At 54.2% G+C, this 22,126-nt stretch overlaps 2 protein-coding genes across 2 annotated transcripts; both read right to left on the bottom strand.

Annotated features, from left to right (window-relative positions):
* Positions 1-2,800: 2,800 nt before the first annotated feature.
* LOC122171096 (ankyrin repeat and SOCS box protein 10-like) lies at positions 2,801-9,241 on the bottom strand. Its single transcript, XM_042838459.1, has 5 exons — positions 8,944-9,241; positions 5,354-5,621; positions 4,305-4,809; positions 3,136-3,249; positions 2,801-2,986 (listed from the first exon to the last, which is right to left on the bottom strand). The coding sequence occupies exons 1-5, from the start codon at positions 9,239-9,241 to the stop codon at positions 2,801-2,803; spliced, it is 1,371 nt and encodes a 456-aa protein (XP_042694393.1).
* Positions 9,242-19,842: 10,601 nt separating this feature from the next.
* On the bottom strand, positions 19,843-20,828 carry LOC122171095 (late histone H2B.L4-like). Its single transcript, XM_042838458.1, has 2 exons — positions 20,709-20,828; positions 19,843-20,079 (listed from the first exon to the last, which is right to left on the bottom strand). Exons 1-2 carry the CDS (start codon positions 20,826-20,828, stop codon positions 19,843-19,845), a joined length of 357 nt encoding a protein of 118 aa, XP_042694392.1.
* Positions 20,829-22,126: the final 1,298 nt, after the last annotated feature.

The following is a 22,126-nucleotide window of genomic DNA, read 5'->3' as shown; positions in this document are numbered from 1 at the left end:
CTCCCCGTGAGATTTGTGCTCCTGACATCCCAGCTGCACTGCCCTCCTGTGCACACACTGCACAGCTCCATGTCTTCCTGGCTGTGAGGGGCCCAGAACCAGACAGCGCCATACTTGAGTTACAGCATCACCAGAGCTGGTATCAGTGGAAGCTGACCCTTAGCTAAAGGAAGGGGACACGATGGAGGAAGGGATAGGCAATATTTTGAGAGAAGGGCAGAGTGACGCCCAGCAGCTGCGGCTGGGATGGAAACTTCTGCTTGGAAATGGGACAGCTTTGTTCCTGGGCACAGCCATGGGCTCGCATTACTCTGCCAGTCACGAGGGTGCCTCCCTTTGCTCTGCCCAAAAGTAGAGACAAATGCTGAAGCCGAACAACTGCCTGTGCCCAGGAGGAATTCCTGGCACCTGGTGCAGCAGCGGTCAGCAGCTCCGTGTGACACTGAGATCAGATTTGAGCCAGTTTCATTGCAGCTCCTGCATCACAGCAGGTGCCCAAAGAGGGCAGGCAGCTCCTGGAATTGGGCTGTCCACATGTGCAGGGGCGCTGTGTGCTCCTCTGGTTGCAGAAACAGAGATAGATATTCTGTAGGTTGAACTCTTTCAGTCTGCACTGCCCTCAGCACTGAGATGCAGGGCAGATCCAGCAGAAGTGGTATGGGGCTGGGCCTGAAGTCTAACAGCGGTGAGAAATACCACGGACAAAGTAGAACAATTAAATTCAGGCCTCCACTGGCCTCACTGGCCTCACAAAAATGATATTATCTTAATAGCTCAGTACACATTACTGAACATACATTACTGCAGGACAGCACTGGAAAGTGTGGATAGTGATAGGACAAGAGGGAACGGTTTGAAAGTGAGACAGGGGAGGTTGAGGTTGGATATGAGGAGGAAGTTTTTCCCCCAGAGGGTGGTGAGGCACTGGCACAGGCTGCCCAAGGAGGCTGTGGATGCCCCATCCCTGCAGGCATTCAAGGCCAGGCTGGATGTGGCTCTGGGCAGCCTGGGCTGCTGGTTGGCGACCTGCACACAGCAGGGGTTGGAGCTGGATGAGTGTTGTGGTCTTTTTCGACTCAGCCAAAACTGAAAAAAAGACCCCACATGCACTGCCCTATAGGCTGTCTCCATACCAAAGATGTCCAGCCAGCTTAAGGCAACTCAAATCCACACCATCACCACGAGACAGACCTTCCTGTTTTGTCCTTCCCCAACCACAGATACATCATACCAAAAAGCAAACTATAAACCACTATAAAGAGTGGTTCGAATTGCAAGAATTAGGTTATGGGACTCACTCCCATAAACAAATCATCCTGAGCAGTCATGTGAGCTCAGCCAGCAGGGAGGTGGTGACTTCATGCTGGGTTCCAGCTTTGGTTCAAGGCAGATGCACTCCTGAAGCATGCTACAAGCAGGGCTGTTATCCCATGTATTCCAAAGCTCTCACTCCCTTGCTCTCCTCCTGCTGTTTTGTAGGCAGCTGTGGGAAATCACCTCCTCTCCCTGCCCACTGATGCCATAAAGCAAGCTGTCAACCCTTTTTGGGTTACATCATCTCTACGCTGTGACCATATTACCTGCGCATGCAGACTGCTGCAGCCAGCTTCCTGGCACACGCTGTGAGCCTAAGAGCACACATCCATATTGTATCCTGTTAGGAACCGTGCTGTGTGTGATGTGTCCCTGGTGCAAATACACAAGGAATGGCACACCACAACTCACCGTGTCAGGCTCACTACTTCAGAGCAGCACGGACTGGCTGCGCAGACAGGCAGCAGAGCTACGCTCTGTGCCCAGGCAGAGGCAGAGGCCTGTCCCACTGCTCAGCTTTCAGCTCTGCATATCCCTGTGCCCTGGGACCAGTGTGGATATTCAGAGGCTTCAGAAGATCACTGCACAAAGAGGAGTGATCACAGCGCTGTCCTAGCACAGACTGCCAGGCAGCAGCAGCCTAGACACTCCCTGAGGCAGTGTCAGGATGGAATTAGCTTCCAGCAAATAGCTAAGAGCTGGTTAGCCTTGACAGCACTGACTTAAAAATCACAGAAGCAGATGCTACCTTCACCTTTCTCACAGTGCAGCATGAGCTGTGCGTGGCCCTGCACTGGGCTGTCAGTGGCTGGGGGCACAGGGGCAGGCTGCTCTGTGACCAGGGCACAGTTCCTGCTCGCCCCACAGCCCTGGAGCTGGCACAAGCACTGCCCTAAGCTGCAAGGCCTGGCAAATCCAGACACTGCACCTGCATGGGAAGAGTGCATTCAGGAAGCCTCAGCTCTGTGTCCAGCACCCTGTGTCCCTGGTCCTCAGAGGAGCAGACGGATGCATAGGGCTGAGTACATGAGCTGCTGTGCACAGCTGTCACACTGAGCTGGGACATGCAGTCTGCATGAAGTTGTAGGCTGGCATTTATTAGTGATTATTTCAAAAAGCCTTGTGTACAGACTGTAAACATGACAAAAGATAAGATCCAACAGATGTCTGTGACAGCAGAGCAGCCTGGGTCTGGTTAGAATTTGTAGGTTTGGGATAGGAAGGCGGATGGTCTACAACAAAGCTGAGATCAGTCCAGCACGTTTCCCCGATCCACAAAATGCCCTGAGCCTCACCTCTTGCTTTTCGTGGTGAGTCTGGAGCTCGTCGTGGTTAGTGTGGGTGCACGGAGCACTCCATAGCAGCACACAGGGATGGCAGGGACAGCACAGCAGAGGCACTGGCAGAGTGCAGCAAGAGGGAAGGGATCGGCGGGACGGACGTAAAATCTGCACAGGAAGACGCAGTGGGATGTAGGGCCACGCACTCAGTAGAGAACGTCCTCGAAGCTGAGCAGCAGGAAGCGGTGCAGGGCGCTGGGCAGGTGCAGCTGGGAGAGCACTGGGAGCAGCCGGCCCTCCAGGAAGGCCCTGAGCGCACAGCGCGCCAGGTGCTGCAGGGAGCGGGGCCTCTGCTGCAGGGAGAACAGCGACTGGTAGAAACGGGGATACTTCTGCAGGGAGAGAACAGAGGGTCAGAGACGCACAGAATGGGAGCAGAGCTGAGCCAGGTGGTTCCCCTCTGCTCCGGCACCCGGCTGCACCCCTCCCCTCCCGCTGCCCTGCAGGGCCCCCCAGCACTTCCCAGACTCCCATCTCTCACCTGCACAACTTCTGCTGGCACCGCCGACACCCACTCCTCAGACACACGCACGTGGTCGTAGCAGTTCATCAGCGCCTCGATGGCACGCGGGCAGGCATTGCAGTACCGCAGCACCTGTGCGTGGGAGGCAGCCCATGGATGGACCCACGGTGCTGTGGGTCACCCCCTCACCTCACAGAAAGCCGCCTCGGTGCTTCCACCCCCGTGCTGTGCGCCTGGCTGCTTTCCTCACACATCTGGTCAGAGCAGGAGCCACGTGGGGCGGGGACTGACACCGTCCTGTGTGCAGCAGGACCAAAGCACAGCCCTTCCGATGGGAGCTCCGTGGGGCTCCCGGGAATGCGCTGTGCCGGTGGGGCTGCAGACATCCTCTGCCTGCGCTGTGTGTAATTGGAGTCCCAGCACCGTGCCCCTGTGACCCCAGAAAGGGATCATACGCATTTGGTGCGACACAGATCTCTGCTGTGCGCCGTGCCCAGGCTTTCATGGCACCCAGAAGTGCGAGAGACACAGCTGGGACGGTTTCTCTTACGCCAGCACAGACTTGGGAACGCACAGCACCCACACGTGGCCGTACCCAGCACAGCCCCACGGCTCCGGGTTCCCACTCCCTATGGCCCAGGCCAGCAGCCGCTGTCAGAGTCTATTCTGGCTGTAAGAGTGATCCTCATTATCTGGCGTTAATAGGAGATTAATTAGTGTTAATTGTTGATTTTCCTGTATTTTCCCAAAGGGGAGAGCAATCTGCTGATCTCCGGGCTGGGTAATTATTGCGCTGCTCAGGAATTAAGACAGGAACTTAACTCTTCATTTGCTGGTGTCTCACAGAGGAAGCATGAGCTGGAGGATACACCCCAGGGAGGAGAACCAGCACCTGAGAAGAAGGAAGGCAGCGCTTCCTGAGGCCAGCAGTTATGGAAACTGGGCAGGGATTGTCCATACAGCCGAGCAGATGGGTGCTGTGGAACCCTACAGGAGAACATGCCCCGGGGAGAAAGCTTCAGGAAATCCCTTAGCAATAGCAGCTTTTCCTTCTCCCCCAGGCCCTGGGAAGAAGCAGCCCAGCCAGCGAGCCCAGAGCACACCCTGCAGTGTCAGGATCACCCTCGCTCCCGCTGCAGTCCCGATGTCACCATCCGCCCTCCCCGCCGCACTCCCAGCCCACGCACCTTGAGGAGGGAGCCAGGCCAGATGCGGATGGCCCCGTAGTTGAGCAGGGTCCGCACCACGAGCTCAGGATGGTGCTCCAGCTTGTAGGCAGCTGTCTGCAGGATGTTGTGCAGGGCTGTGTTGCCACTGTAATTCATGATGTTGACGTTTGCGCCCCGGGCCAGCAGTAGCTCTGCTATCTGAGCGCTGGCGTTCTTGCAGGCCAAGTGCAGTGGGTGCTGATGGTCCCTGTCAGCAGCGTTGACGTTGGCACCGCTCTCCACCAGCAGCTGGCAAACCTTGTAGTAGCGCTCCATGTCCTGGGGCGAGTGGGGCTGCGCACAGGCAGCATTGAGCGGCGTCTGCCCCTCCTCGTTCCTCGCCTCCAGCTCTGCTCCGTGTTGCAGCAGCAGCTGGACGTGACTGGGGAGGCCGTGCCGTGCTGCCACGTGCAGCGCTGTGTCCTCCTCCTCCTCTGTCCGGCTGTTCACATGGGCACCGTGCTTCAGCAGCTGCTGAACGCACCTGTGAGGGCCGAGAAGACTCAGTGACAACCCCTCCTCTACAGCTTCTATCCTACCTGCAACCCCCATATCTTCTCTGCACCACCCCATGGCTTTCACAACTCCCAGGAATCCCCAAATCCCAGCTCCTCATGCCTGGAACAGTGGGTTTCAGCCAGGACAGCAGGGCAGCAGAGATTCTGTTGCCAGCCTCCTTTCTTTCCACAGGTGCCTGATAAGCATCAGTACACCCGGGGTCTGCATCCACATCCATCGGCACACGCATGCCTCAAGTTCCACAGCATCACCCATCAGCTCTGCGCTGCCAGCAGGCAGCAAGGCAGCAGTACCACATTCAGCTGCATCAGCTCTGAGAACTAGAGCCTGCAGTCACCTGGCAGGCATCTGAGATGGCCCTGGCCCAGGAATATGCAGCCAAGCCACCTTGTGCATCAGCCAACTGGCTGCATCCACCAGCCCACCTGCAGGTGTATGGAAGGATCCCCTCCACACAAGGTGAGGCTCAAGCAGGGGAGATCCCCCTATTCCCCTTTGGCAGAACTCACTTGATGGAGTCTGGACTCTTGCAGAGATGCAGAGGCTTGTAGCCATCCTCAGAGACAGCCTCAGGGTCAGCGCCAAAGCTGAGCAGCAGGCGCACGCAGTCAGTGCTGGCCGCCACACAAGCCTCGTGCAGGGCAGTCTTACCCCCCGGTGCAAAGTTGACGGCAGCACCCCTGAGCAGCAGGAGCTGCAGGCAGTCTGCGTAGCCCCGGCTGGCTGTGATGTGTAGTGGCGTGGTGAGCTCTTGCTCGTAGCTCAGAGACCACAGTCCTGCAGAGAAAGGGGAGTCAGGGAGCCACATCCAGCCCTGGTTCTGGAGCTGCCCTGTTCTAAGGGAACGTAATATAACCTCCCGAGACTGGGGTTTTCCCTCAAGGAGCTTCTTCCTGCCAGTTACCAAAGTCTCTGCCTTGGGCCTGGCATGCTGAGGGCACAGGACAGCCAGGATTTGGCTGAAGCTGCATGCTGTGCCTGCTCCAAGGAGCAGGAGAAGCCCCAGGGCCAAGGCCTTTCCCAGGGTTTGGCTTCTCATCTGCAGCTCACCTGAGCAGCGCAAGACTTCTGCTGGCAGGAGCACAGCGGGTGAGGAGACGGTGGGCAAAGGCAGGGCTGAGAGCAACAGGGTGGCTGGGGAGAGCGGCATGCACGAGGCACGGCCAAAGAAGGACCAGGCAGCAAAACAAATGGATGCTGGAGCAGGCTGTCACAAAGAAAAGCCCTGAGCATGGCACAGACAAGCAAGCCTCAGCAGAGATGGTCATCCAGGGCCTGTGGCAGAGGAGCAGCTGAAAGCTGCCAGTTCCTAAAGATGCTGACCCAGCTGGAACCACTGCTGAGCTGGTGCAGCCTGCAGGCACACAGCCTGTAGCTGTTAAAGAAAAACTCTCCTTCAATCATGCTCCCTGCTGCCTCTGGGATGAGCTGCAGGGCTGTGTCCCATCCCAGCTCAGGACTGCTTCCCTCTTACCTCTTCTTGCAGAGACAGCATGCGCTCAGCTGTTCTTATAGGCCTGGGTTCAAACAGAACCTTCGCAAGGACCCAGCACAGAGCTGTGGCAACTCCTCATCCACGACAGCTTGCAGAGAGCACCAGCAGCCCTGCAGCCAGCTCAGCTGCACAGACAGCACAGGGGCATGGAAGCAGGCTATGGGAGCACAACCTCGAGCCTGAATTCCTGCGTCCAGAGGGGAAACCCAGGAGCTTTCCCACGGAGCCATACAAGGGCCGGGTACCCAGAGCACACCTCACACTCCCAACCACACACAGGGGCACCCCGCCACATCCCACGTACTCACTCCCATCCCCACCTCTCCACAGCCAAAGCAGAACCCATAGCACACAGTTCTACGCCCTGCAGCAGAAGCGAAGCTCTGAGCGCGCGCCCAGCAGCGCCATGCAGCAGCCCTCGTACTCAGCCCACGGAAATTGAAGCGGTAGTTCCTCCACTCCTCCAGGTCACTGGTGTCAAACACCGCGCTGGGACTGAGCTGGTGCTCAGGGTGGCTGAGGAGATCGGCCACAACCCCCCGCTCCCCTGCCAGTAGTGCCTGCCAGAAGGCCTGGGCTGGGCCCTCTGCCTTCCGTGTGCAGATGGGCTCCCGCCGCTCATCCTCTTTGCCCATGGGGCTGCCCATGATGCAGAACCCAGCCTGCAGACGGAGCCACGGCCGGACCAGCTGCCTCCACGGCCTGTGGCACAGCCCCTCCAGCGCGCCGTGCCCCGCACCGCCTGTCTGGGAGCAGGGACATGTCACAGCCCTGCTTGGCTCGGGCTGGGAACGGCTCAGATCTCTCTGCTATTTTGGGAACCCTCGTGACCCTGCAGTAGTGCAACAGGGAAGGGAAGATTCTCCTTCCAGGCAGCAGCGCTTCTGCATCGCTGCCATACAGGGAACCCCTGCAGCACCGCAGCGCGTGGGGTAGAGGAGGAGGGCAGAGGCAGGACATCACCGACAGGACAAGAGGGAGCAGTGCCTGCTGTCACCCCGCTGCTGCCTGTGCCGCTGCAGCACCGTGTAGCTGACTGTGCACTCACAGCACGCAGCTGCCATGCTGCTGGCTCCGTCCAGCGCTGCGCTCACCCCTCTTTGCTGGTTCCAACCAAGTCAGTGGCACCAGGCAGGTTTTTAAACAAGCAATAGGAAAGTTATTTCTTATTGAAGCTCAAAGCCAAAGTAGCATTAGAAGTAGATCAAGGATGGGGAATGAAGCACTACAAGCCAAGTGAACACACAGAATGTGATTATCCTTTAGATCTCTTCCTACATTTCCTTGAAATTCAGCCTTGCTGAGTGCTCCTACAGTTGAAGTTCTGCTTTTTCCCATCCCCCTGACATCCCATCACCAGGCATTCCTCACTGCTGTCCTTTCATCCTGAGATGGCATTTTCCCTTCCACACTTGCTGCACAAGCACATCCTCCCCCTGCATTGGTTTCAGAAGAGCACTTTGCTCACATTTCTTGCTACCATGATTTGTTCAGAGCACATTCTCACAAACACTCCAAACTTCTTGAAAGGTTTCATTTTGTGTCATGCCATTTAGATCATGCAGCCAAGGCAAACTGACACCAACAACAGCGACACGGGAGACCAGAGTAGAGTATAAAATGGGAAACCTTACCCTCCTAATAATGGAAATACATGACTGTACTCTATCCTGCCATCCTAAAGCATCCTTTGCCTGTGCAGACTTCACCACCAGCAGCCCAGGCACAACGCAGTGCATGAAAGAGTGACAGGAGGGAAGCCCTTGGTTCACTGCCTCACCTCGTGGGACCCTCAATTTCCCCAAAGACGCAAACAAGCACCCTATAAGAGCCCGAGTTCCCCAAGTCTAAAAGCACCACAGGGGAGACAAAAGGTGTTTGAGTTGGTGTCACTGCGCACGGACACCTGAGGGCTGCTCAAATACCAGCAGGGAGGAACCTCAGTAATGCCAGGTCACAGGGCTCTAATTTTAGGTCATTGCTTGGCACGTTTCAGCAGCCGTTTGTGCAGTTCAGGGACACACAGCCGAAGACTCAGGTGTGTCTGATGCCTTGTGCTTTTTATCTTTGGTCGGGCCTGATGCACAGACCTGTTTGGTTGGGTTTTTCACAGTTTGAATCTTTGGTGATAACATCCACTTCTGGGTGACGCTGTTTTACAGAAGCTGCTCTGTTTTCTCCGGGACACAGATTTCATAAGCGAGCTGCTGAAGTGCCTGCCAGCCCAGCACAGGGCAGGAATTAAAGCGTGCAATTAATGGCTTTCTGATAAGTGGTCTCAGTTACGCAAAGGGAAATAACATCTGTATTTTTCTTCCTAAGTAGACTGTAGCAATACAAAACACAGTTATAAAAATCCTGGATCTCAGTAACCTTCACCATCCAAAAAGTGTCAGCACCTGCATCTGAAAGCTCACCCCTCCTGTTGCCTCTTGCTAGGATGGATCCCCCAAAGCCCAACTCAGTCACTACGGTCTGCAGCCTTGTGCCACGATGCTTGAGAAGAGCCGGCGCCCCTGCAAAGCGGCCTTCATCTCAGCCTCTCCACCCCAGCACAGGCGTCACTAACAGCCTCCCCTCAGCGTTCCCACTCTGCACACCCACCAAATTTCTTGCTGGTCCAGCGCAGCTCCTCACTCCTGGTCTCAATGATGAGGTTGATGGCTGCACTCCGGGTGAAGAACTTCTGAACCATCTCCAGGTCCCCGGTGAAGAGCGCGTTCTGCACCAGCAGATCCTGGCACTGCAGGGGCTCCCTGCGCCCGACCCAGGACTGCTGGGCAGCCACATCGCGCTCAGGGTGGAGGGAGTGGGGCCGAGCACGCCTCTGCTGATCCAGCTGCTCCTTGTCCTGCTGCAGTGAGCGCTGCGTGGCAGAGCTGAAGGGAAGGGAGCAGTCCATGACTGGCAGCACAGAGGACAACTCCAAACCTTGCAAACCTGCTGCAGCCAAGAGTTTTCTTCTCAGGCTGCCTCCTGCGCAGGCTGCTCCCAGTTTGCAGCTTCCCAGCCCTGGGCTGGGTTTGGGCACAGGCTTAACTCACCCCCGTATAAATAGTCCTGCTTGGCAGCTCCCCTGCGACCTCCCACCTTCCAGGAATTTATTTTCAGCTCGTGGATGCAGTCACTGGCATAGACTGGGCTGCGCACAGGACAGAGGCAGCCTGAGACTTCTCTCCGTGCTTTCTGGTTCACTCTACAGAATCCCTGCCCTGCACTGTGCCCCCACCTTGGAAACAAGGGGACAGAGACAAGGGTAGTGGTAGGGAGGGTGTTGTCAGAAATGATATGGGACAGAGTACTGAGGTATTCCCTTCAGATCAATCCATAAGGTCTAAAAAAGCCCTCCCAAGGCCCATGTGCTGCTCCGGGAACTGCAAGGAACACAAGGTAATGAGGAAGGGCAGTGAGGAAGCCTGCACCCTGATGAGCATAGGCTAAGCCCTGGGAGGGTCAGCTTAATTCCCTGGCACTGCAGCAGACAGACTCCTATGGGAACCTCGGGATGTTGGTAACGCCTTTGGGTCTCTGGGTAGGTTGTGTCCAGCTGTGCTTTGCACCTCCAGACATAGAAGCCACATTTTGGATGCCCAAATGCAGCCACTGAGGCTTGTGGTGAGATAGAAAGTAGATCTTGTTAGCCATGATGTTGTGGTGGGTTGACATAGGTTCAGGACCTGTGAAATGTTTTCAGTCTCAGATTACTTCCCTATAACTAAGCTGTTAATTGCTGTGCCCTGTCAACATAACCTTCCAGCTGGGCAGGCTGTCACTCACCAGCTGCTGCAGGAACATCAGCCATCCCCTGCACGGTGCTCTGTGCTCAGCCCAGTCCTATAACTGACCAGAGCCCGGGGTGCTGGGCAGCGCTGCAAGATGCCACTGGAGGCTCTGCACCTCTCAGCTGCACACTCACTGACTTCCTGGACCACACAGTCCCACTGCAGAGCGAGGTGCTGTTAAAGCCACCACACTGGCCCTGCAGATGTCTCTCCTGGGCTTCACCATCTATCCCACAAAACAAGCACATTGTGTCACTGGTTACACATGAGGCTGGATTTCACTTCTGTACTTTTCAGTGTCTGTTTCCAGAGCTGGGGAGCCCAAAAGAACCCACAGTCTAGTTCCAGGTCCACTGGCTGCCTTCAGGAGCTGGGACAGGAGATCCCACTGCCACTGCACAGATCAGCAATGCTCACGAGCAGAGCACACACTGCTCTGGTATGGCTTGTGTGGCTCTGGGGACACAGGTGTACTTATTCTCCAGGAGAACAGTGTGGTCTTATCTCCAACCCCACTTTCATAGAATCACAGAACGGTTGGGTTGGAAGGGACCTCAAGGATCACGAAGCTCCAACCCCCCACCAATGCAGGGCCACCAACCTCCCCATTGCACAGCAGCCCAGGCTGCCCAGGGCCCCATCCAACCTGGCCTCCAACACATCCAGGGATGGACGGGGCATCACAGCCTCTCTGGGCAGCTGTTCCAGCCCCTCACTGCTCTCGTAGAAAACAGCTTCCTCCTGACATCCAACTAAGCCTTCCCTCCTTGAGCTTAAAACCTTGTCCTGTCACTGCCTACCCTTGTAAAAAGTTGTTTCCTTTCCTGTTTATAATCCCCTTTTAAATACTGGAAGGCTGCACTGAGGTCACTCCACAGTTTCTCTCCTCTGTGCTGAACAAGCCCAGCTCCCTCAGCCTGTCTTTGTAGGGAGGTGCTGCAGCCTCTGAGCATCTTTGTGGCTCCTCTGGACCCTCTCCAACAGCTCCCTGTCTTTCTCATACTGGGGGCTCCAGACCTGGACACACTTTGGAATCCACCTGCAAGCTTAACAACACAAAAACCCCAGCAGAGCAGTGAGAGGAGGGCACACAGAGAACACATCGGCCAGGAAGATCTGCTCATCTTCAGAGGCAGCACAGGGCTTCCCTCACCCCCTCATCTGCTGCAGGAGTGGCTGAGGAACTAAAAGAGGGGGCACCCCGTAGTTCCTCCTACTGCTCCTCTTCCTTTGTCCCATTCACACAGTGAGCTCAGAGCTGGATCAGGAGCTGCCAGATCAGCTCAGCCACCAAGAATGCTGCTGTAAGGATTTCCATGTAAACTCTGGCTTTCCTCCCTCAAGGAGGGAGGAAATCCAGACCCCTCCAGCCTCATCCAATTTCTCTGCGCTCACCACACCACAGAACCCTCATGTCTGTGTGCATATCTGTACAGACGTGCACAGCTCTCTCATTTTCCCTCAGTGCAGACACCCATTCCCCAAACCCTCTCCCCTCTCTGCAGACAGATGATGACTAGAATTGACCAGAGGTGCTGTCCCAGGGCAATAGGTACAGACAATCACAACTATTTTAATAGGTCAAATCACAACTATTTATTCTATTTTTCTTGTCCTTCCCCTATGTCTCCTTCACTTCTGCTGCCTCTTGCACTACTAGCAGACACCTTTTACCCAGTACTATCTTTATTTACCAGTCCCTAGCTCTTTTCCAGCCTGTCCCTCCAACTCCTGCTGCTGCAGCAACTGGAAGAAATGGGGTCATGCTTCCCCAGCTGTGGCTTAGGCACTGCATCCAGACATAGACTTCCACCCTCAGAGCTATTCACACAGCCAACAGCCACCCAGGAAACGGGTCCAGAGGGACAATCGGGCTGCTGGGCAGAGCTGAGGGCTCCAGACATCACATCCACATTCAGGAAGTTTCACAGACCTTGAGCTGAGATTGTGCACATTTCTCTGCACGCTTCATAACAGCTGCTGCTATGGAGTAGTAGCAGTACTATGGAGTCTTCTTACCTCCATCACTACAAAAACAAACAAAAGCACAAAACGCAATCAGACTCTTCCTCCCCCTCCTAAAAAACTCACTGACTTCCCCTCCCATCAGAACGTTTCCTTTATGTTTATGTTAGCACAAAGGTTTTCCTTCAAATCCAGCTCACCGAACCCACCGTGTGCACCATAGTGGGCCGCACAGCCTCCTGTGGGGGGTGGGGGAAGGAAGCACCTCCTCCTGACTGTTTTTGTACATTATTTCCATACCAGCTACATAAGATCAGCAGCACCCTCTGTCTCCAGTGACTTCAGGGCCTTTAGCAAGTTCTGCCTCCAATGTTTTGGAGCTCTGTGTGAGGAAGGAAAGAATACTGAGAGAGTCAGAATAAATGGGGTCACATGCAACCCCACAACCCGTGCCAGACCCAAGGAGAGAAGAGGATGTACATCCTCTAAAACTGCATGTTGCTGTTGTATTCAGCTATCAGTCCTCTTCTAAGAATTTTTACTGTTACTGGAAGAGGTGCGTTTTGACTCTTCCTGCATCATTTATTTGTTTTATCATTAAGCTTTCCTTGTGTTGGAGGCCAAGATGGGCAGATCAAAATCAGAAAGCTTACAGAGTAATTCTCATATGGTATAGCAGTGCACATAGAATGCCACGGGGTCAGCAGCTGACCATCACTGGGAGACAGTGCAGTGCAGACCTGCAGCCATCAGTGTTAGGAGCAGGATCGTCTACTGGCAGGTCCCCAGATGTCACAACTTCCCCACAGGAGGCAGTAATTAGGGACAAGGAGAGGAGAACAAAGTTGAGCTGAGCTCCCTTGCTTGGGTACACTGCGAACACCGCTGAGTGCTGTCAGGAATCTGGATAAAAGCAGCACCAAACCATCATTTTGATCCTGATGAGCAGTTCAGACCTGGTGAGCTACTCTCAAGAAGTGAGTACGAGGATCAACACACAGCACCAAGGGCTGGTATCACAGATCACGCCTCTGGTCATATCCTTTCCCTCATCCCAACTGCAACACGTTGCTCTCCTTTCCCAGGCTCTCTGCCACTCTTCTCAAGCCTTGGCCTAAGCCTTCTCTGTCACACTCGGTCCTTTCCAACCTCTCCTGTGGTCCTCTTGGCAGCCAGTGTCAGTGATTATGTGTCACTCTTATTTTTTATCCTTCTCTTTCTTCCCTTTCTCTTTCTTTCTCCCTTCTCAGTTTCCATTCTACCCAGCTCACCTTTACCCACAGAAGCCCCATGCCCAAAGGAACTATTCCCCAAAAATTCCTGGTTGCTATGCAGAAAGAGCAGAAAAGCAGGGGTCCCTAACAGTCAGGAGCAGTATGAGTGATCTCACAGGGCCCAGCAACACATCCATGCTCAGTGTAAAACACCGCCCCAGGTTACAGCAGAGTTTGTGCCTCTTCAGCACAAGGCAATGACCCAAATCCTCTGTCCCGCATCCATCTGGCCACCTGCATTTACCCACTGCCTTGGGAGCGCAGGAACAGCAGCCTTGGGACAGGATGGGGGAAGCAATCCCACCTCCCGAGACCACTTAAAACCTCAACCATGAAGAGACCCCATGTTTGCATCCTGTCATCCTCTGGTTTGACAGCTTCTGCCCTCACCCCCAATTCGCTTCAGCCCTGGTAGCTGCACAGGGGTCTTTTCTGAAAATAGGGCGCTGTAGTCACCTGTTTCCTATTCAGGACAGTCAGGAAAGCAGCCAGAGCTGTTACTATTCAGAGGATACAGGTGCCAGAGTCCAGCCTGCATTTGAGTACACATGGGGAGCTTGATAATCATCCCACTAATTTTGGACCTAAGGTGGCACCAAGCAAAAAAATCGCAGCTGGAACCTCCTATTACTGAAAATGATCAGGAGGAAGAGGACAAGGGGACGAGGACAAAGCAGCGCCAGGAGCCGTGTAGCACGGCACAGGAGCTCTGTTTTGCACAGCCTGGGAGGACAGCCAGGCGTGCCCATCCAGCAGAGGAACGGCAATAGGAAGGAGCAGTGAGGCTGCCCTCCCTTCCAGCCACCCAGCAGTGCTCAGGAAACCTCTGCTGAAGCTCCTGCTCCATCTGCTCCCTCACGCCTGGCCCCTCCAGCCACAGACTCCCACGGACATCCAATGGTGCATGATGGTGCTCAGCCCCACAGCCACCCCGCTGCAGGCACTGCAGCCCTTCCCACAGCAGAGCAGCACACCTGGGAGCTGCGGGGCGCATTGAGAGCAGACACAGCTTTGCACTGGCCATGAAGGACGGGACGCCTGGCAGACAGGGCCAGCAGCACACAGCCCACCGAAAGGCCAGCACCTGGCCACCTCCCTGCTCCTCCCGCTGCAATGACGCCGGGCAGCCTTACCAAGCGCGATTCTCCCTTTAGCCAGGTGGAAGCAGCCACGGTGGGAAAGAAGAAACATTAGGAACATCAGAAAGAGGTTGTGTGGGGAGCGAGCAGCGCGCGTGTAAACGAGCTTGTAACGAGTTTGTAATATGCATGTGTGCATGGCCTGCGCAGCGTCATCACAATGGCAGAGGCACTTTCCCGCCTCATTGCCTCCCAAATGGATTTTAAATATCATTCTGAGGACACAATTATTTAAAACGCTGAACTAAACACTCGCTAATGGGAAAACGGCGTGTGGCCTGCAGCAGCCATTCCTCATGGGGCCACTCTGCCAGTGTCATCCTCTCCTCCAGCCCTACGCCCTGCATGGGGCCGTGGGGAGCATCCCCCCCTCCCACCCGGAGGCCACGCAGGGCACCACCAGCCAGCGCTCCCATTGCCATCCTCAGGCTGCAGAGAAGCACTGCCCTGCCCCAGGCTCCTCCATTCGGGGCCATGGCACTGGATCAGCACCGAGCCCTGCAGTCCCTGGCCACATCTCAGTACACAACAGGATCTAACCAGGCAGCAGTCCCTCAGTATTCCTGCATGTCTGGCAGGAGGCAACGCAGGGCTTGGAAATGCCGTTAGAACAGGGATACCTCCTGCCCCACATCGTTATCTTGCAATGGAATTACAGATATTGGATAATATTTACTTTTCAAGAAAATTAACTTGTGAATACCTCTCCACCCCCCTCCTAGGCAGGGGGGATGAAAAAAGTAGCATTACTGCTGGCTGCATCCAAGATTCCAGAGCGAATGGAACATGAAGAGCAACAACAAAGGAGGAAATAAACTACTTGCAACAATCCTTGCTGGTCAGAGCATAGTTGGAGAGCAGCGCCAAGGGTGCCACAGCTCCTCAGTCCCTTTACAGGACAGTACCAGGCACAACAAAGCCTCAGACAGCAATGTGTGCTCAAGGGGGAGTGTCTGTCTGCCCTTCAATCATCACTCGTCTCCCATTCTCTGGCAGGGATTCTGGGCCACAACAAGTTAAGGAGTTGCCATTATTCAGAGACAACAGCCTGTCTCAGCCCAAAGCAGAGAAGGGAAGGGACGCAGGCCAGCAGCAGCTCCGCACTCCATCTCCAGCAGTTGAGCACAGAGTGGATGAGAGTCACTGTCCCTTTCTGTGCTGAAACCCTGGCTGCACTTCAGAGGTTCATATTTTAACAGCTTTGGCATCACCAGAGCTATCCATCACCAGCTTGTTTTCCTCTGAGTGCTGAACCATTCCTGCCTAAGCCATTTGGAACAGCGTCTAATGATGCACCAGAGCAGCCACCTGGCAGCACTGCTGCCAAGGGACACAGAAACATGGGAAGAGAGACGCACATAGGTCTGCAGATTGCCCAGAAAGTTATCTCCCTCCAGACCTGCACCACCCGTCACAGACCAGAGAGGTGCTCTGCCCCATGGTCTCCTTCCCTAAAGAGGTTGCTTCTGGCCCACGGGCACACATAATACGTTTGATAAATAACGTTTGATAGGAACAAAGCAGATGGACATGGGGCCAGGGATGTGCAACGTGACAGTGTTGCACTGCAGCACTGAGAGCCCATGGGGAGACTTGCAAGGATACGGGCAAACTTGGAAGAAGGCAGTAGGATGGGCTGAAGTGGCCCCAAGGCTCTTCGGAAGAGTACCTGCACAGCTCCAAGCTAAGCTGTGCTTTTTACCAGCTCCTGGCTCACTGCTGCTATGACCAGTTTCTCCTGCTGGTTGGAACAGCTTACTCACTGCTCCCATAGAAACTTCATTCAGACCTCCCCTGATTCAAATGAGCACCAGGGCACAAACAGGCACAGAGCTACAAGTCCAGTCTGTAGGAAGCTGTGAAACTGTGCTCACAAAAGCCTCAGAAAAGTACATGGAGCAGTCCCTCAAGAGAGGAGGATCTACAACATCTTATCATAGAACCATAGAACGGCCTGGGTTGCAAAGGAGCACGGCGCTCATCCAGCTCCAACCCCTGCTGTGTGCAGGTCGCCAACCAGCAGCCCAGGCTGCCCAGAGCCACATCCAGCCTGGCCTTGAATGCCTGCAGGGATGGGGCATCCACAGCCTCCTTGGGCAACCTGTGCCAGTGCCTCACCACCCTCTGGGGGAAAAACTTCCTCCTAATATCTAACCTCAACCTCTCCTGTCTCAGTTTCAAACCATTCCCCCTTGTCCTGTCACCATCCACCCTTGCAAACAGCCTTCCCCTTCCTGTTTATCGGCTCCCTGGAAGTACTGGAAGGCCACAATGAGGTCTCTCTTATTCCCTCCCTCAAATCTTGTGCAGGTTTATCAAGGCAGCCCTACGTGGCTGCACCACGGACAAACAGACAGCATTCCCCTGCACAGCAAAGCATGAATCTTCTCCATGTAGGAAACGCAGATGAGACCGGCAGGCTCGGAGCAGTGCTCACCAGGACCGACCAACTCCTGCCTTTTAAGCCTGGAGCGTCTCTGCTGTGTGCTGTAACTCCTTCCACATTTGTGAGGAAACAGCAATGTAGGAGGGACATGGGGCCAACCACCAAAGCCATCCTTCTCAGCCTCTGTGTAAGAAAACCGACCAATAACAGCAGGGTTGGGGACTGCACGGATTGCAGAGCTGGGCGATCTGCACCACCAAGGCCTTACTCCTCAGCCACTGCCAGGAGCTCCACCTGACATTTCCAGGAGGCAGCCGCTCTTGCCTCCCGTCGCCTTACCCTCGTGTGCAGTGACCTCAGAGGGAGCCGGGGCACCGCGGAGCGAAGCTTACAGTCACTGGCAGCTGCTGGGAGCTGCGCAGCCTCGGCCGTGCTGCAGGAATACATGCGAGATCCAGCAGGCAGAGGGAGTCACCTCCAGGGCAGGAGCAGAACTGCAGCTCCGAGCTGTCGGCGAGCGCTTCCTGTGCCGCAACGACCCGAACCGCAAAGTCGGGTCAGGGGAACGCAAATGCTGCTGCCGAGATGCAGACGGTGCGACATTGGAAGCAGCAGGACATCACTTCCCATGCAATGAGGGGCACCGCTCACCTTCAGCTGTGAGTGGGAACTCTCAATCCAGCCCTTCGGCTGGACGCTCCCAACCTGCTCCGGGTGCCCATGAGCCCGCATTGCAGACAGCCCAGCCACAGCACCCTGCCCCTGTCGCACAGCACGCAGCCCACAGACACCAGGACAAGCGCTGTTAGGGCACACAGCTCACGAGATTCATCAGTCATAAGCTTTGTGAAGTCCAGCACCGCCCCACATGCTGTCGCCTCAGCTCCACCGCAGCCCTGGTTCCCCCGATGCTCCAACCCCCATTTTTGCTACAATGGGAAGATGCTGGAATAGGAGCAACCAGTCCCACCAAACTGGCAGGGGACCTTCGCTGCACCCCGGGTGACTCTACCCAAACTGCCCAAGTGACACAGAGGGATTTAGTCCATCCTCTGTCTGCTGCAAGTGGATGAAGGCTACTCTGGTAATTTGGGCTGGTGCAAAGAGGCCCAGCATACTAAAGATGCAGTTGAGGAAGAGCAAGAGGGGCTTTGAAGATGACATAAGTTTTTGCAATCAGGAATACAAGAAACAGAAACAAGGAGTTTGGAGGACTGTGGAAGGCCTCATCTTGCTTCCAGAATGACCCCAACCTTCTGCATGTAAGCAAAGCAGCCTCTTCTTGTTAGAAAGCGATCAAAACAAACACCATCTGGCCATCAGCCTGCTGAAACAATTCTGATGAACACAGGTCAGAGTGCTCCCAGAATTGCAATGTAAAGGTTAAAGGCATTATTGGTGGTTTTACAAGTCTACTTGCAGGTTTTTAATGCTGCATCAAACCAAATTTGGATGCATCAAGCCTGCATTGAGGAACCTCCATCAGTAATCTGTGATAACTCTCCAAGAAGTGGAGGGCCAAAAGGTCTCCACCTGCTACCAGCTGCTCTAGATGACATACAGAGCTAATTAAAGCCAAGACAGACCACAAATTAAAGATGACAAGCTTATGCCATTATCCATCAATACTTGGTAAGATCTTCTTTCCATAAACCACTTAACTGCACATGTTCCAATCTCTTAGTTTAATATCAAGCAAGCCTTAAAGCAGCATTTGTTTTGGCTGGAACAAATACCAGGATAACTGACCCACACCCAGCCACGTTGTCATCTTCCCCAGAGTGGAACATTTCCTCTCTAAGCAACAAAGTGCAGTAAGAAGCCTTTACAGAACATTTTCTGTTACTGCAGTTCTCCACACGTTCGAAGGGGTCACTGCTCTGCTGCATTACCAGCAGTTTTGGACATGCTGATCTTGGGGTGTTTGCCACATTCAACTGCTCTTTGACACCTTGCTCACAGGTAAGTAGACATTTTGGGGTTTTTCTTGTAGTTTTTTTTATTAAAAACCACAAGATTTGATTAAATATAAGTCTGTAATAAATAAATGATCTCATTTACTGCTTGTTCTGTCATCCCAGGATTTTTTTTGTCCTTGTACGGAGAATCCTGTACTCACTCACCACCTACAGCAGTTTAAACTTTATGCTGACAGTCAGCACTTTCTACCTGCCATCTGCACTACCTTTTGGTTGCACCTCCTATCAACACCCCAACTGCAGCTTTCTCTGAACCAGGTTTGATTCTCAGATCAGCTTTCGGGTCCCCTTCATCCAAAGCCAACCTTCTGAACAGCAGTTAAGCTTCTGGAAAACTGAAGCAGTCCTCCTCCCTCAATACTAACTCGACAGAAAATATGACTTACAGTTTCCCTCCTGCTAAGTACGATGTCAGCACAAGCTTCCCCCATCTGCTCATCATGCTTACGATGAGGGCAAGCCCTTAAAGAGCAGCCAGCTGCCAGGTCCAGTGCGTAGTTCATCCTCACACACTGTGTTGGGGTGAGACCACAGATGAATTGTTTGAGCTGCAGCAGAAGACACTGCAGAACATTCAGGTACCGCAGTAACTTCACTGGCTTTTTACCCAGCTTTTTTCCCTCCCTTCCCCCTCTGAGGTTTCCACATCTTAAAGAGGAGTATGTGGAAAACAATTCGATCAGTACTTGTGGGATAAGCCACGGCAGGTGTGTGCTCCATCCTCTTTCTGGGTTGCCTATTAAGGTCCACCCAACGCACCCTCCAGCAGACCAGGTTCCACTTAACACCTCTCAGAGTAGCTGGCAGCAATTTAAAACCATACTTTGCCTTTCTGAACAGCACCACCCCTCCAGGTCTGGTTAAGGCAAGCCCTTTGTACACTGTACTCCAGAAACACCCAACAGCAGCTGCACGGCCCTCACAGCACCACGACAGACAGAGTGCAGTCAGAGCAGGAAGCTTTATTGCAACACAGCATCACTTGCTGCTGGTGTACTTGGTGACAGCCTTGGTGCCTTCGGACACAGCATGCTTGGCCAGCTCACCAGGCAGCAGGAGCCGCACAGCCGTCTGCACCTCTCTGCTGGTGATGGTGGAGCGGTGGTTGTACTGAGCCAGGCGCGACGCCTCCACTGCCAGCCGCTCAAAGATGTCATTGACAAACGAGTTCATGATGCTCATGGCCTTGGAGGAGATTCCTGTGTCAGGGTGCACCTGCAAGGTGCAAACGAAGCACTGTCACATACATCTACCATCCGACAGGCAGTAGGGCTACACTAACCTTAGAAGAACGGGGCCACCCTTTGTATCTCCGGGGAGAAATAGCTGTGACCATGCATCTCACGTTGGTGGCCGATCCCTTTAGCCCAAATAGATGTCCTGATAAGAGAGTCTGCACAGGCCCTCAGGGGAAACAAACCTGCAAGGGCTGGGGGAATGCCACCCTGCTCCAAGTCACAGCCACCTCTCACACGCCTTTCCTTCTCTCCAGAAGTCCATCCACTCTCCCAGCCTCCAGAAAGATAAGAAGATCTCAGTTCCTGCCCACAAGGCCAGCAGCAGCTCCTCCTGCCCCAGCAACTCCGCTGTTACTGCCTGATGCAGAGTCACGCACCAGGGTTCATTCTAGGAATCCTCTTCTGATCTAGAACTCTCTCATCACCTACTGGAAGATCCTTTCCCACTCCCCACATTAGATTCAGCCAGGGCTCTCCCATACACTGTCTTCACAAGTTCATTTAAAAGCAGATTTTCCTTTCTTCTCCTTTATAGGATTAAATGCAATGGGCAGAATTAACTTCACATGCAAAACAGCTCTTAATAGAACGGAAATAATTACTCACCTGCTTCAGTACTTTGTAGATATAGACGGAATAAGTTTCCTTTCTCTTAGGCTTTTTCTTGGACTTCTTGTCACCAGAGGAGGAAGCACGACCACGCATCCTCCCACCTTCTGCACTCATCTCAGCCCCTCCTTAGGCAAGCTCAAGCAGAGCAATCACTTACTACATTGGGCTGCTTTTATAGGAGGGCCACAGCCCCTCTCCAGCCCCAGGTGCAGCCCCTAAAGGTGCACATCTGTGCCCGATGATTCCCCCAGGCAGAAGGCTGCCCTGTGAGAAGCTTGGAAGTTGTTGACTGAACTGAATTTTCAGAGCTGAGAAGCTTGAAGGTAACATGGGCAAAGACACAGGTAAGAGTGGCAGTGCCCTGTTCACGTGGGCAGACTACTGGACGAGGTCTGCTTCTGGGTCTCCATGGGGGCTTAGAAGAAGAAGCTCCTGGAGGGGAGCTTTGCTGAGAGGGACCTGGGCGTCCTGGTGGACGACAGGTTGCCATGAGCCAGCAGTGTGCCCTTGTGGCCAAGAGGGCCAATGGCATCCTGGGGTGCATTAAAAGAGCGTGGCCAGCAGGTCGAGGGAGGTGATCCTCCCCCTCTGCTCTGCCCTGGTGAGGCCTCATCTGGAGCTCTGCGTCCAGTTCTGGGCTCCCCAGTACAAAACAGACAGGGATCTCTTGGAAAGAGTCCAGCGGAGGGCCACGAAGATGGTGAAGGGCCTGGAGCATCTCTGCTATGAGGAAAGGCTGAGTGAGCTGGGTCTGTTCAGCCTCGAGAAAAGAAGGCTGAGAGGGGACCTGATCCAGGTCTGTAAATATCTGAGGTGTGGGGGCCATAGTGGTGAGGCCAGACTGTTTTCAGTGGTGAGTGGAGACAGGACAAGGGGAAACGGCTGGAAACTGCAGCATAGGAAGTTCTGCACCAATGTGCAAAGGAACTTCTGTACAGTGAGGTGACGGAGCACTGGAACAGGCTGCCCAGGGGGGTGGTGGAGTCTCCTGCTCTGGAGATGTTCAAGACCTGCCTGGATGCCGACCTGTGCGACCTGCTGTAGGGAACTGCTTTGGCAGGGGGTTGGAGTCAATGAGCTCTGGAGGTCCCTTACAACCCCTACAATTCTGTGATTCTGTGAAGAAAAGATTCCTGCTTTAGAGGAAGGCTGTGGATCACAGCACTCCAGACTCTGCTCCCACAACCAAATGTGTTGGGCCGCTGTTATGACGTGGAACAGGTGATTCAGTCAGTGGATGGTCAGTAAATGGAGGAACGGTGATAGCATTACAAGCATCCCAACAGCCAGCATTCATAGGAGCATAGAACCACCAAGGTTGGAAAAGACCTCTGAGATCATCCAGTCCAACCGTCCACCTACCCTCACCATTTCCCCACCAAACCATATTGGTCTGTTCAGCATCTCGACGT

This window comes from Centrocercus urophasianus, unplaced genomic scaffold (assembly GCF_019232065.1).
Source record: "Centrocercus urophasianus isolate 14NV4802_14NV808 unplaced genomic scaffold, USGS_Curo_1.0 seq_80, whole genome shotgun sequence".
Taxonomy (NCBI): Eukaryota; Metazoa; Chordata; class Aves; order Galliformes; family Phasianidae; genus Centrocercus; species Centrocercus urophasianus.
Note: the sequence above shows the minus strand (reverse complement) of the source record. Positions and strands in the feature narration are given on the sequence as shown.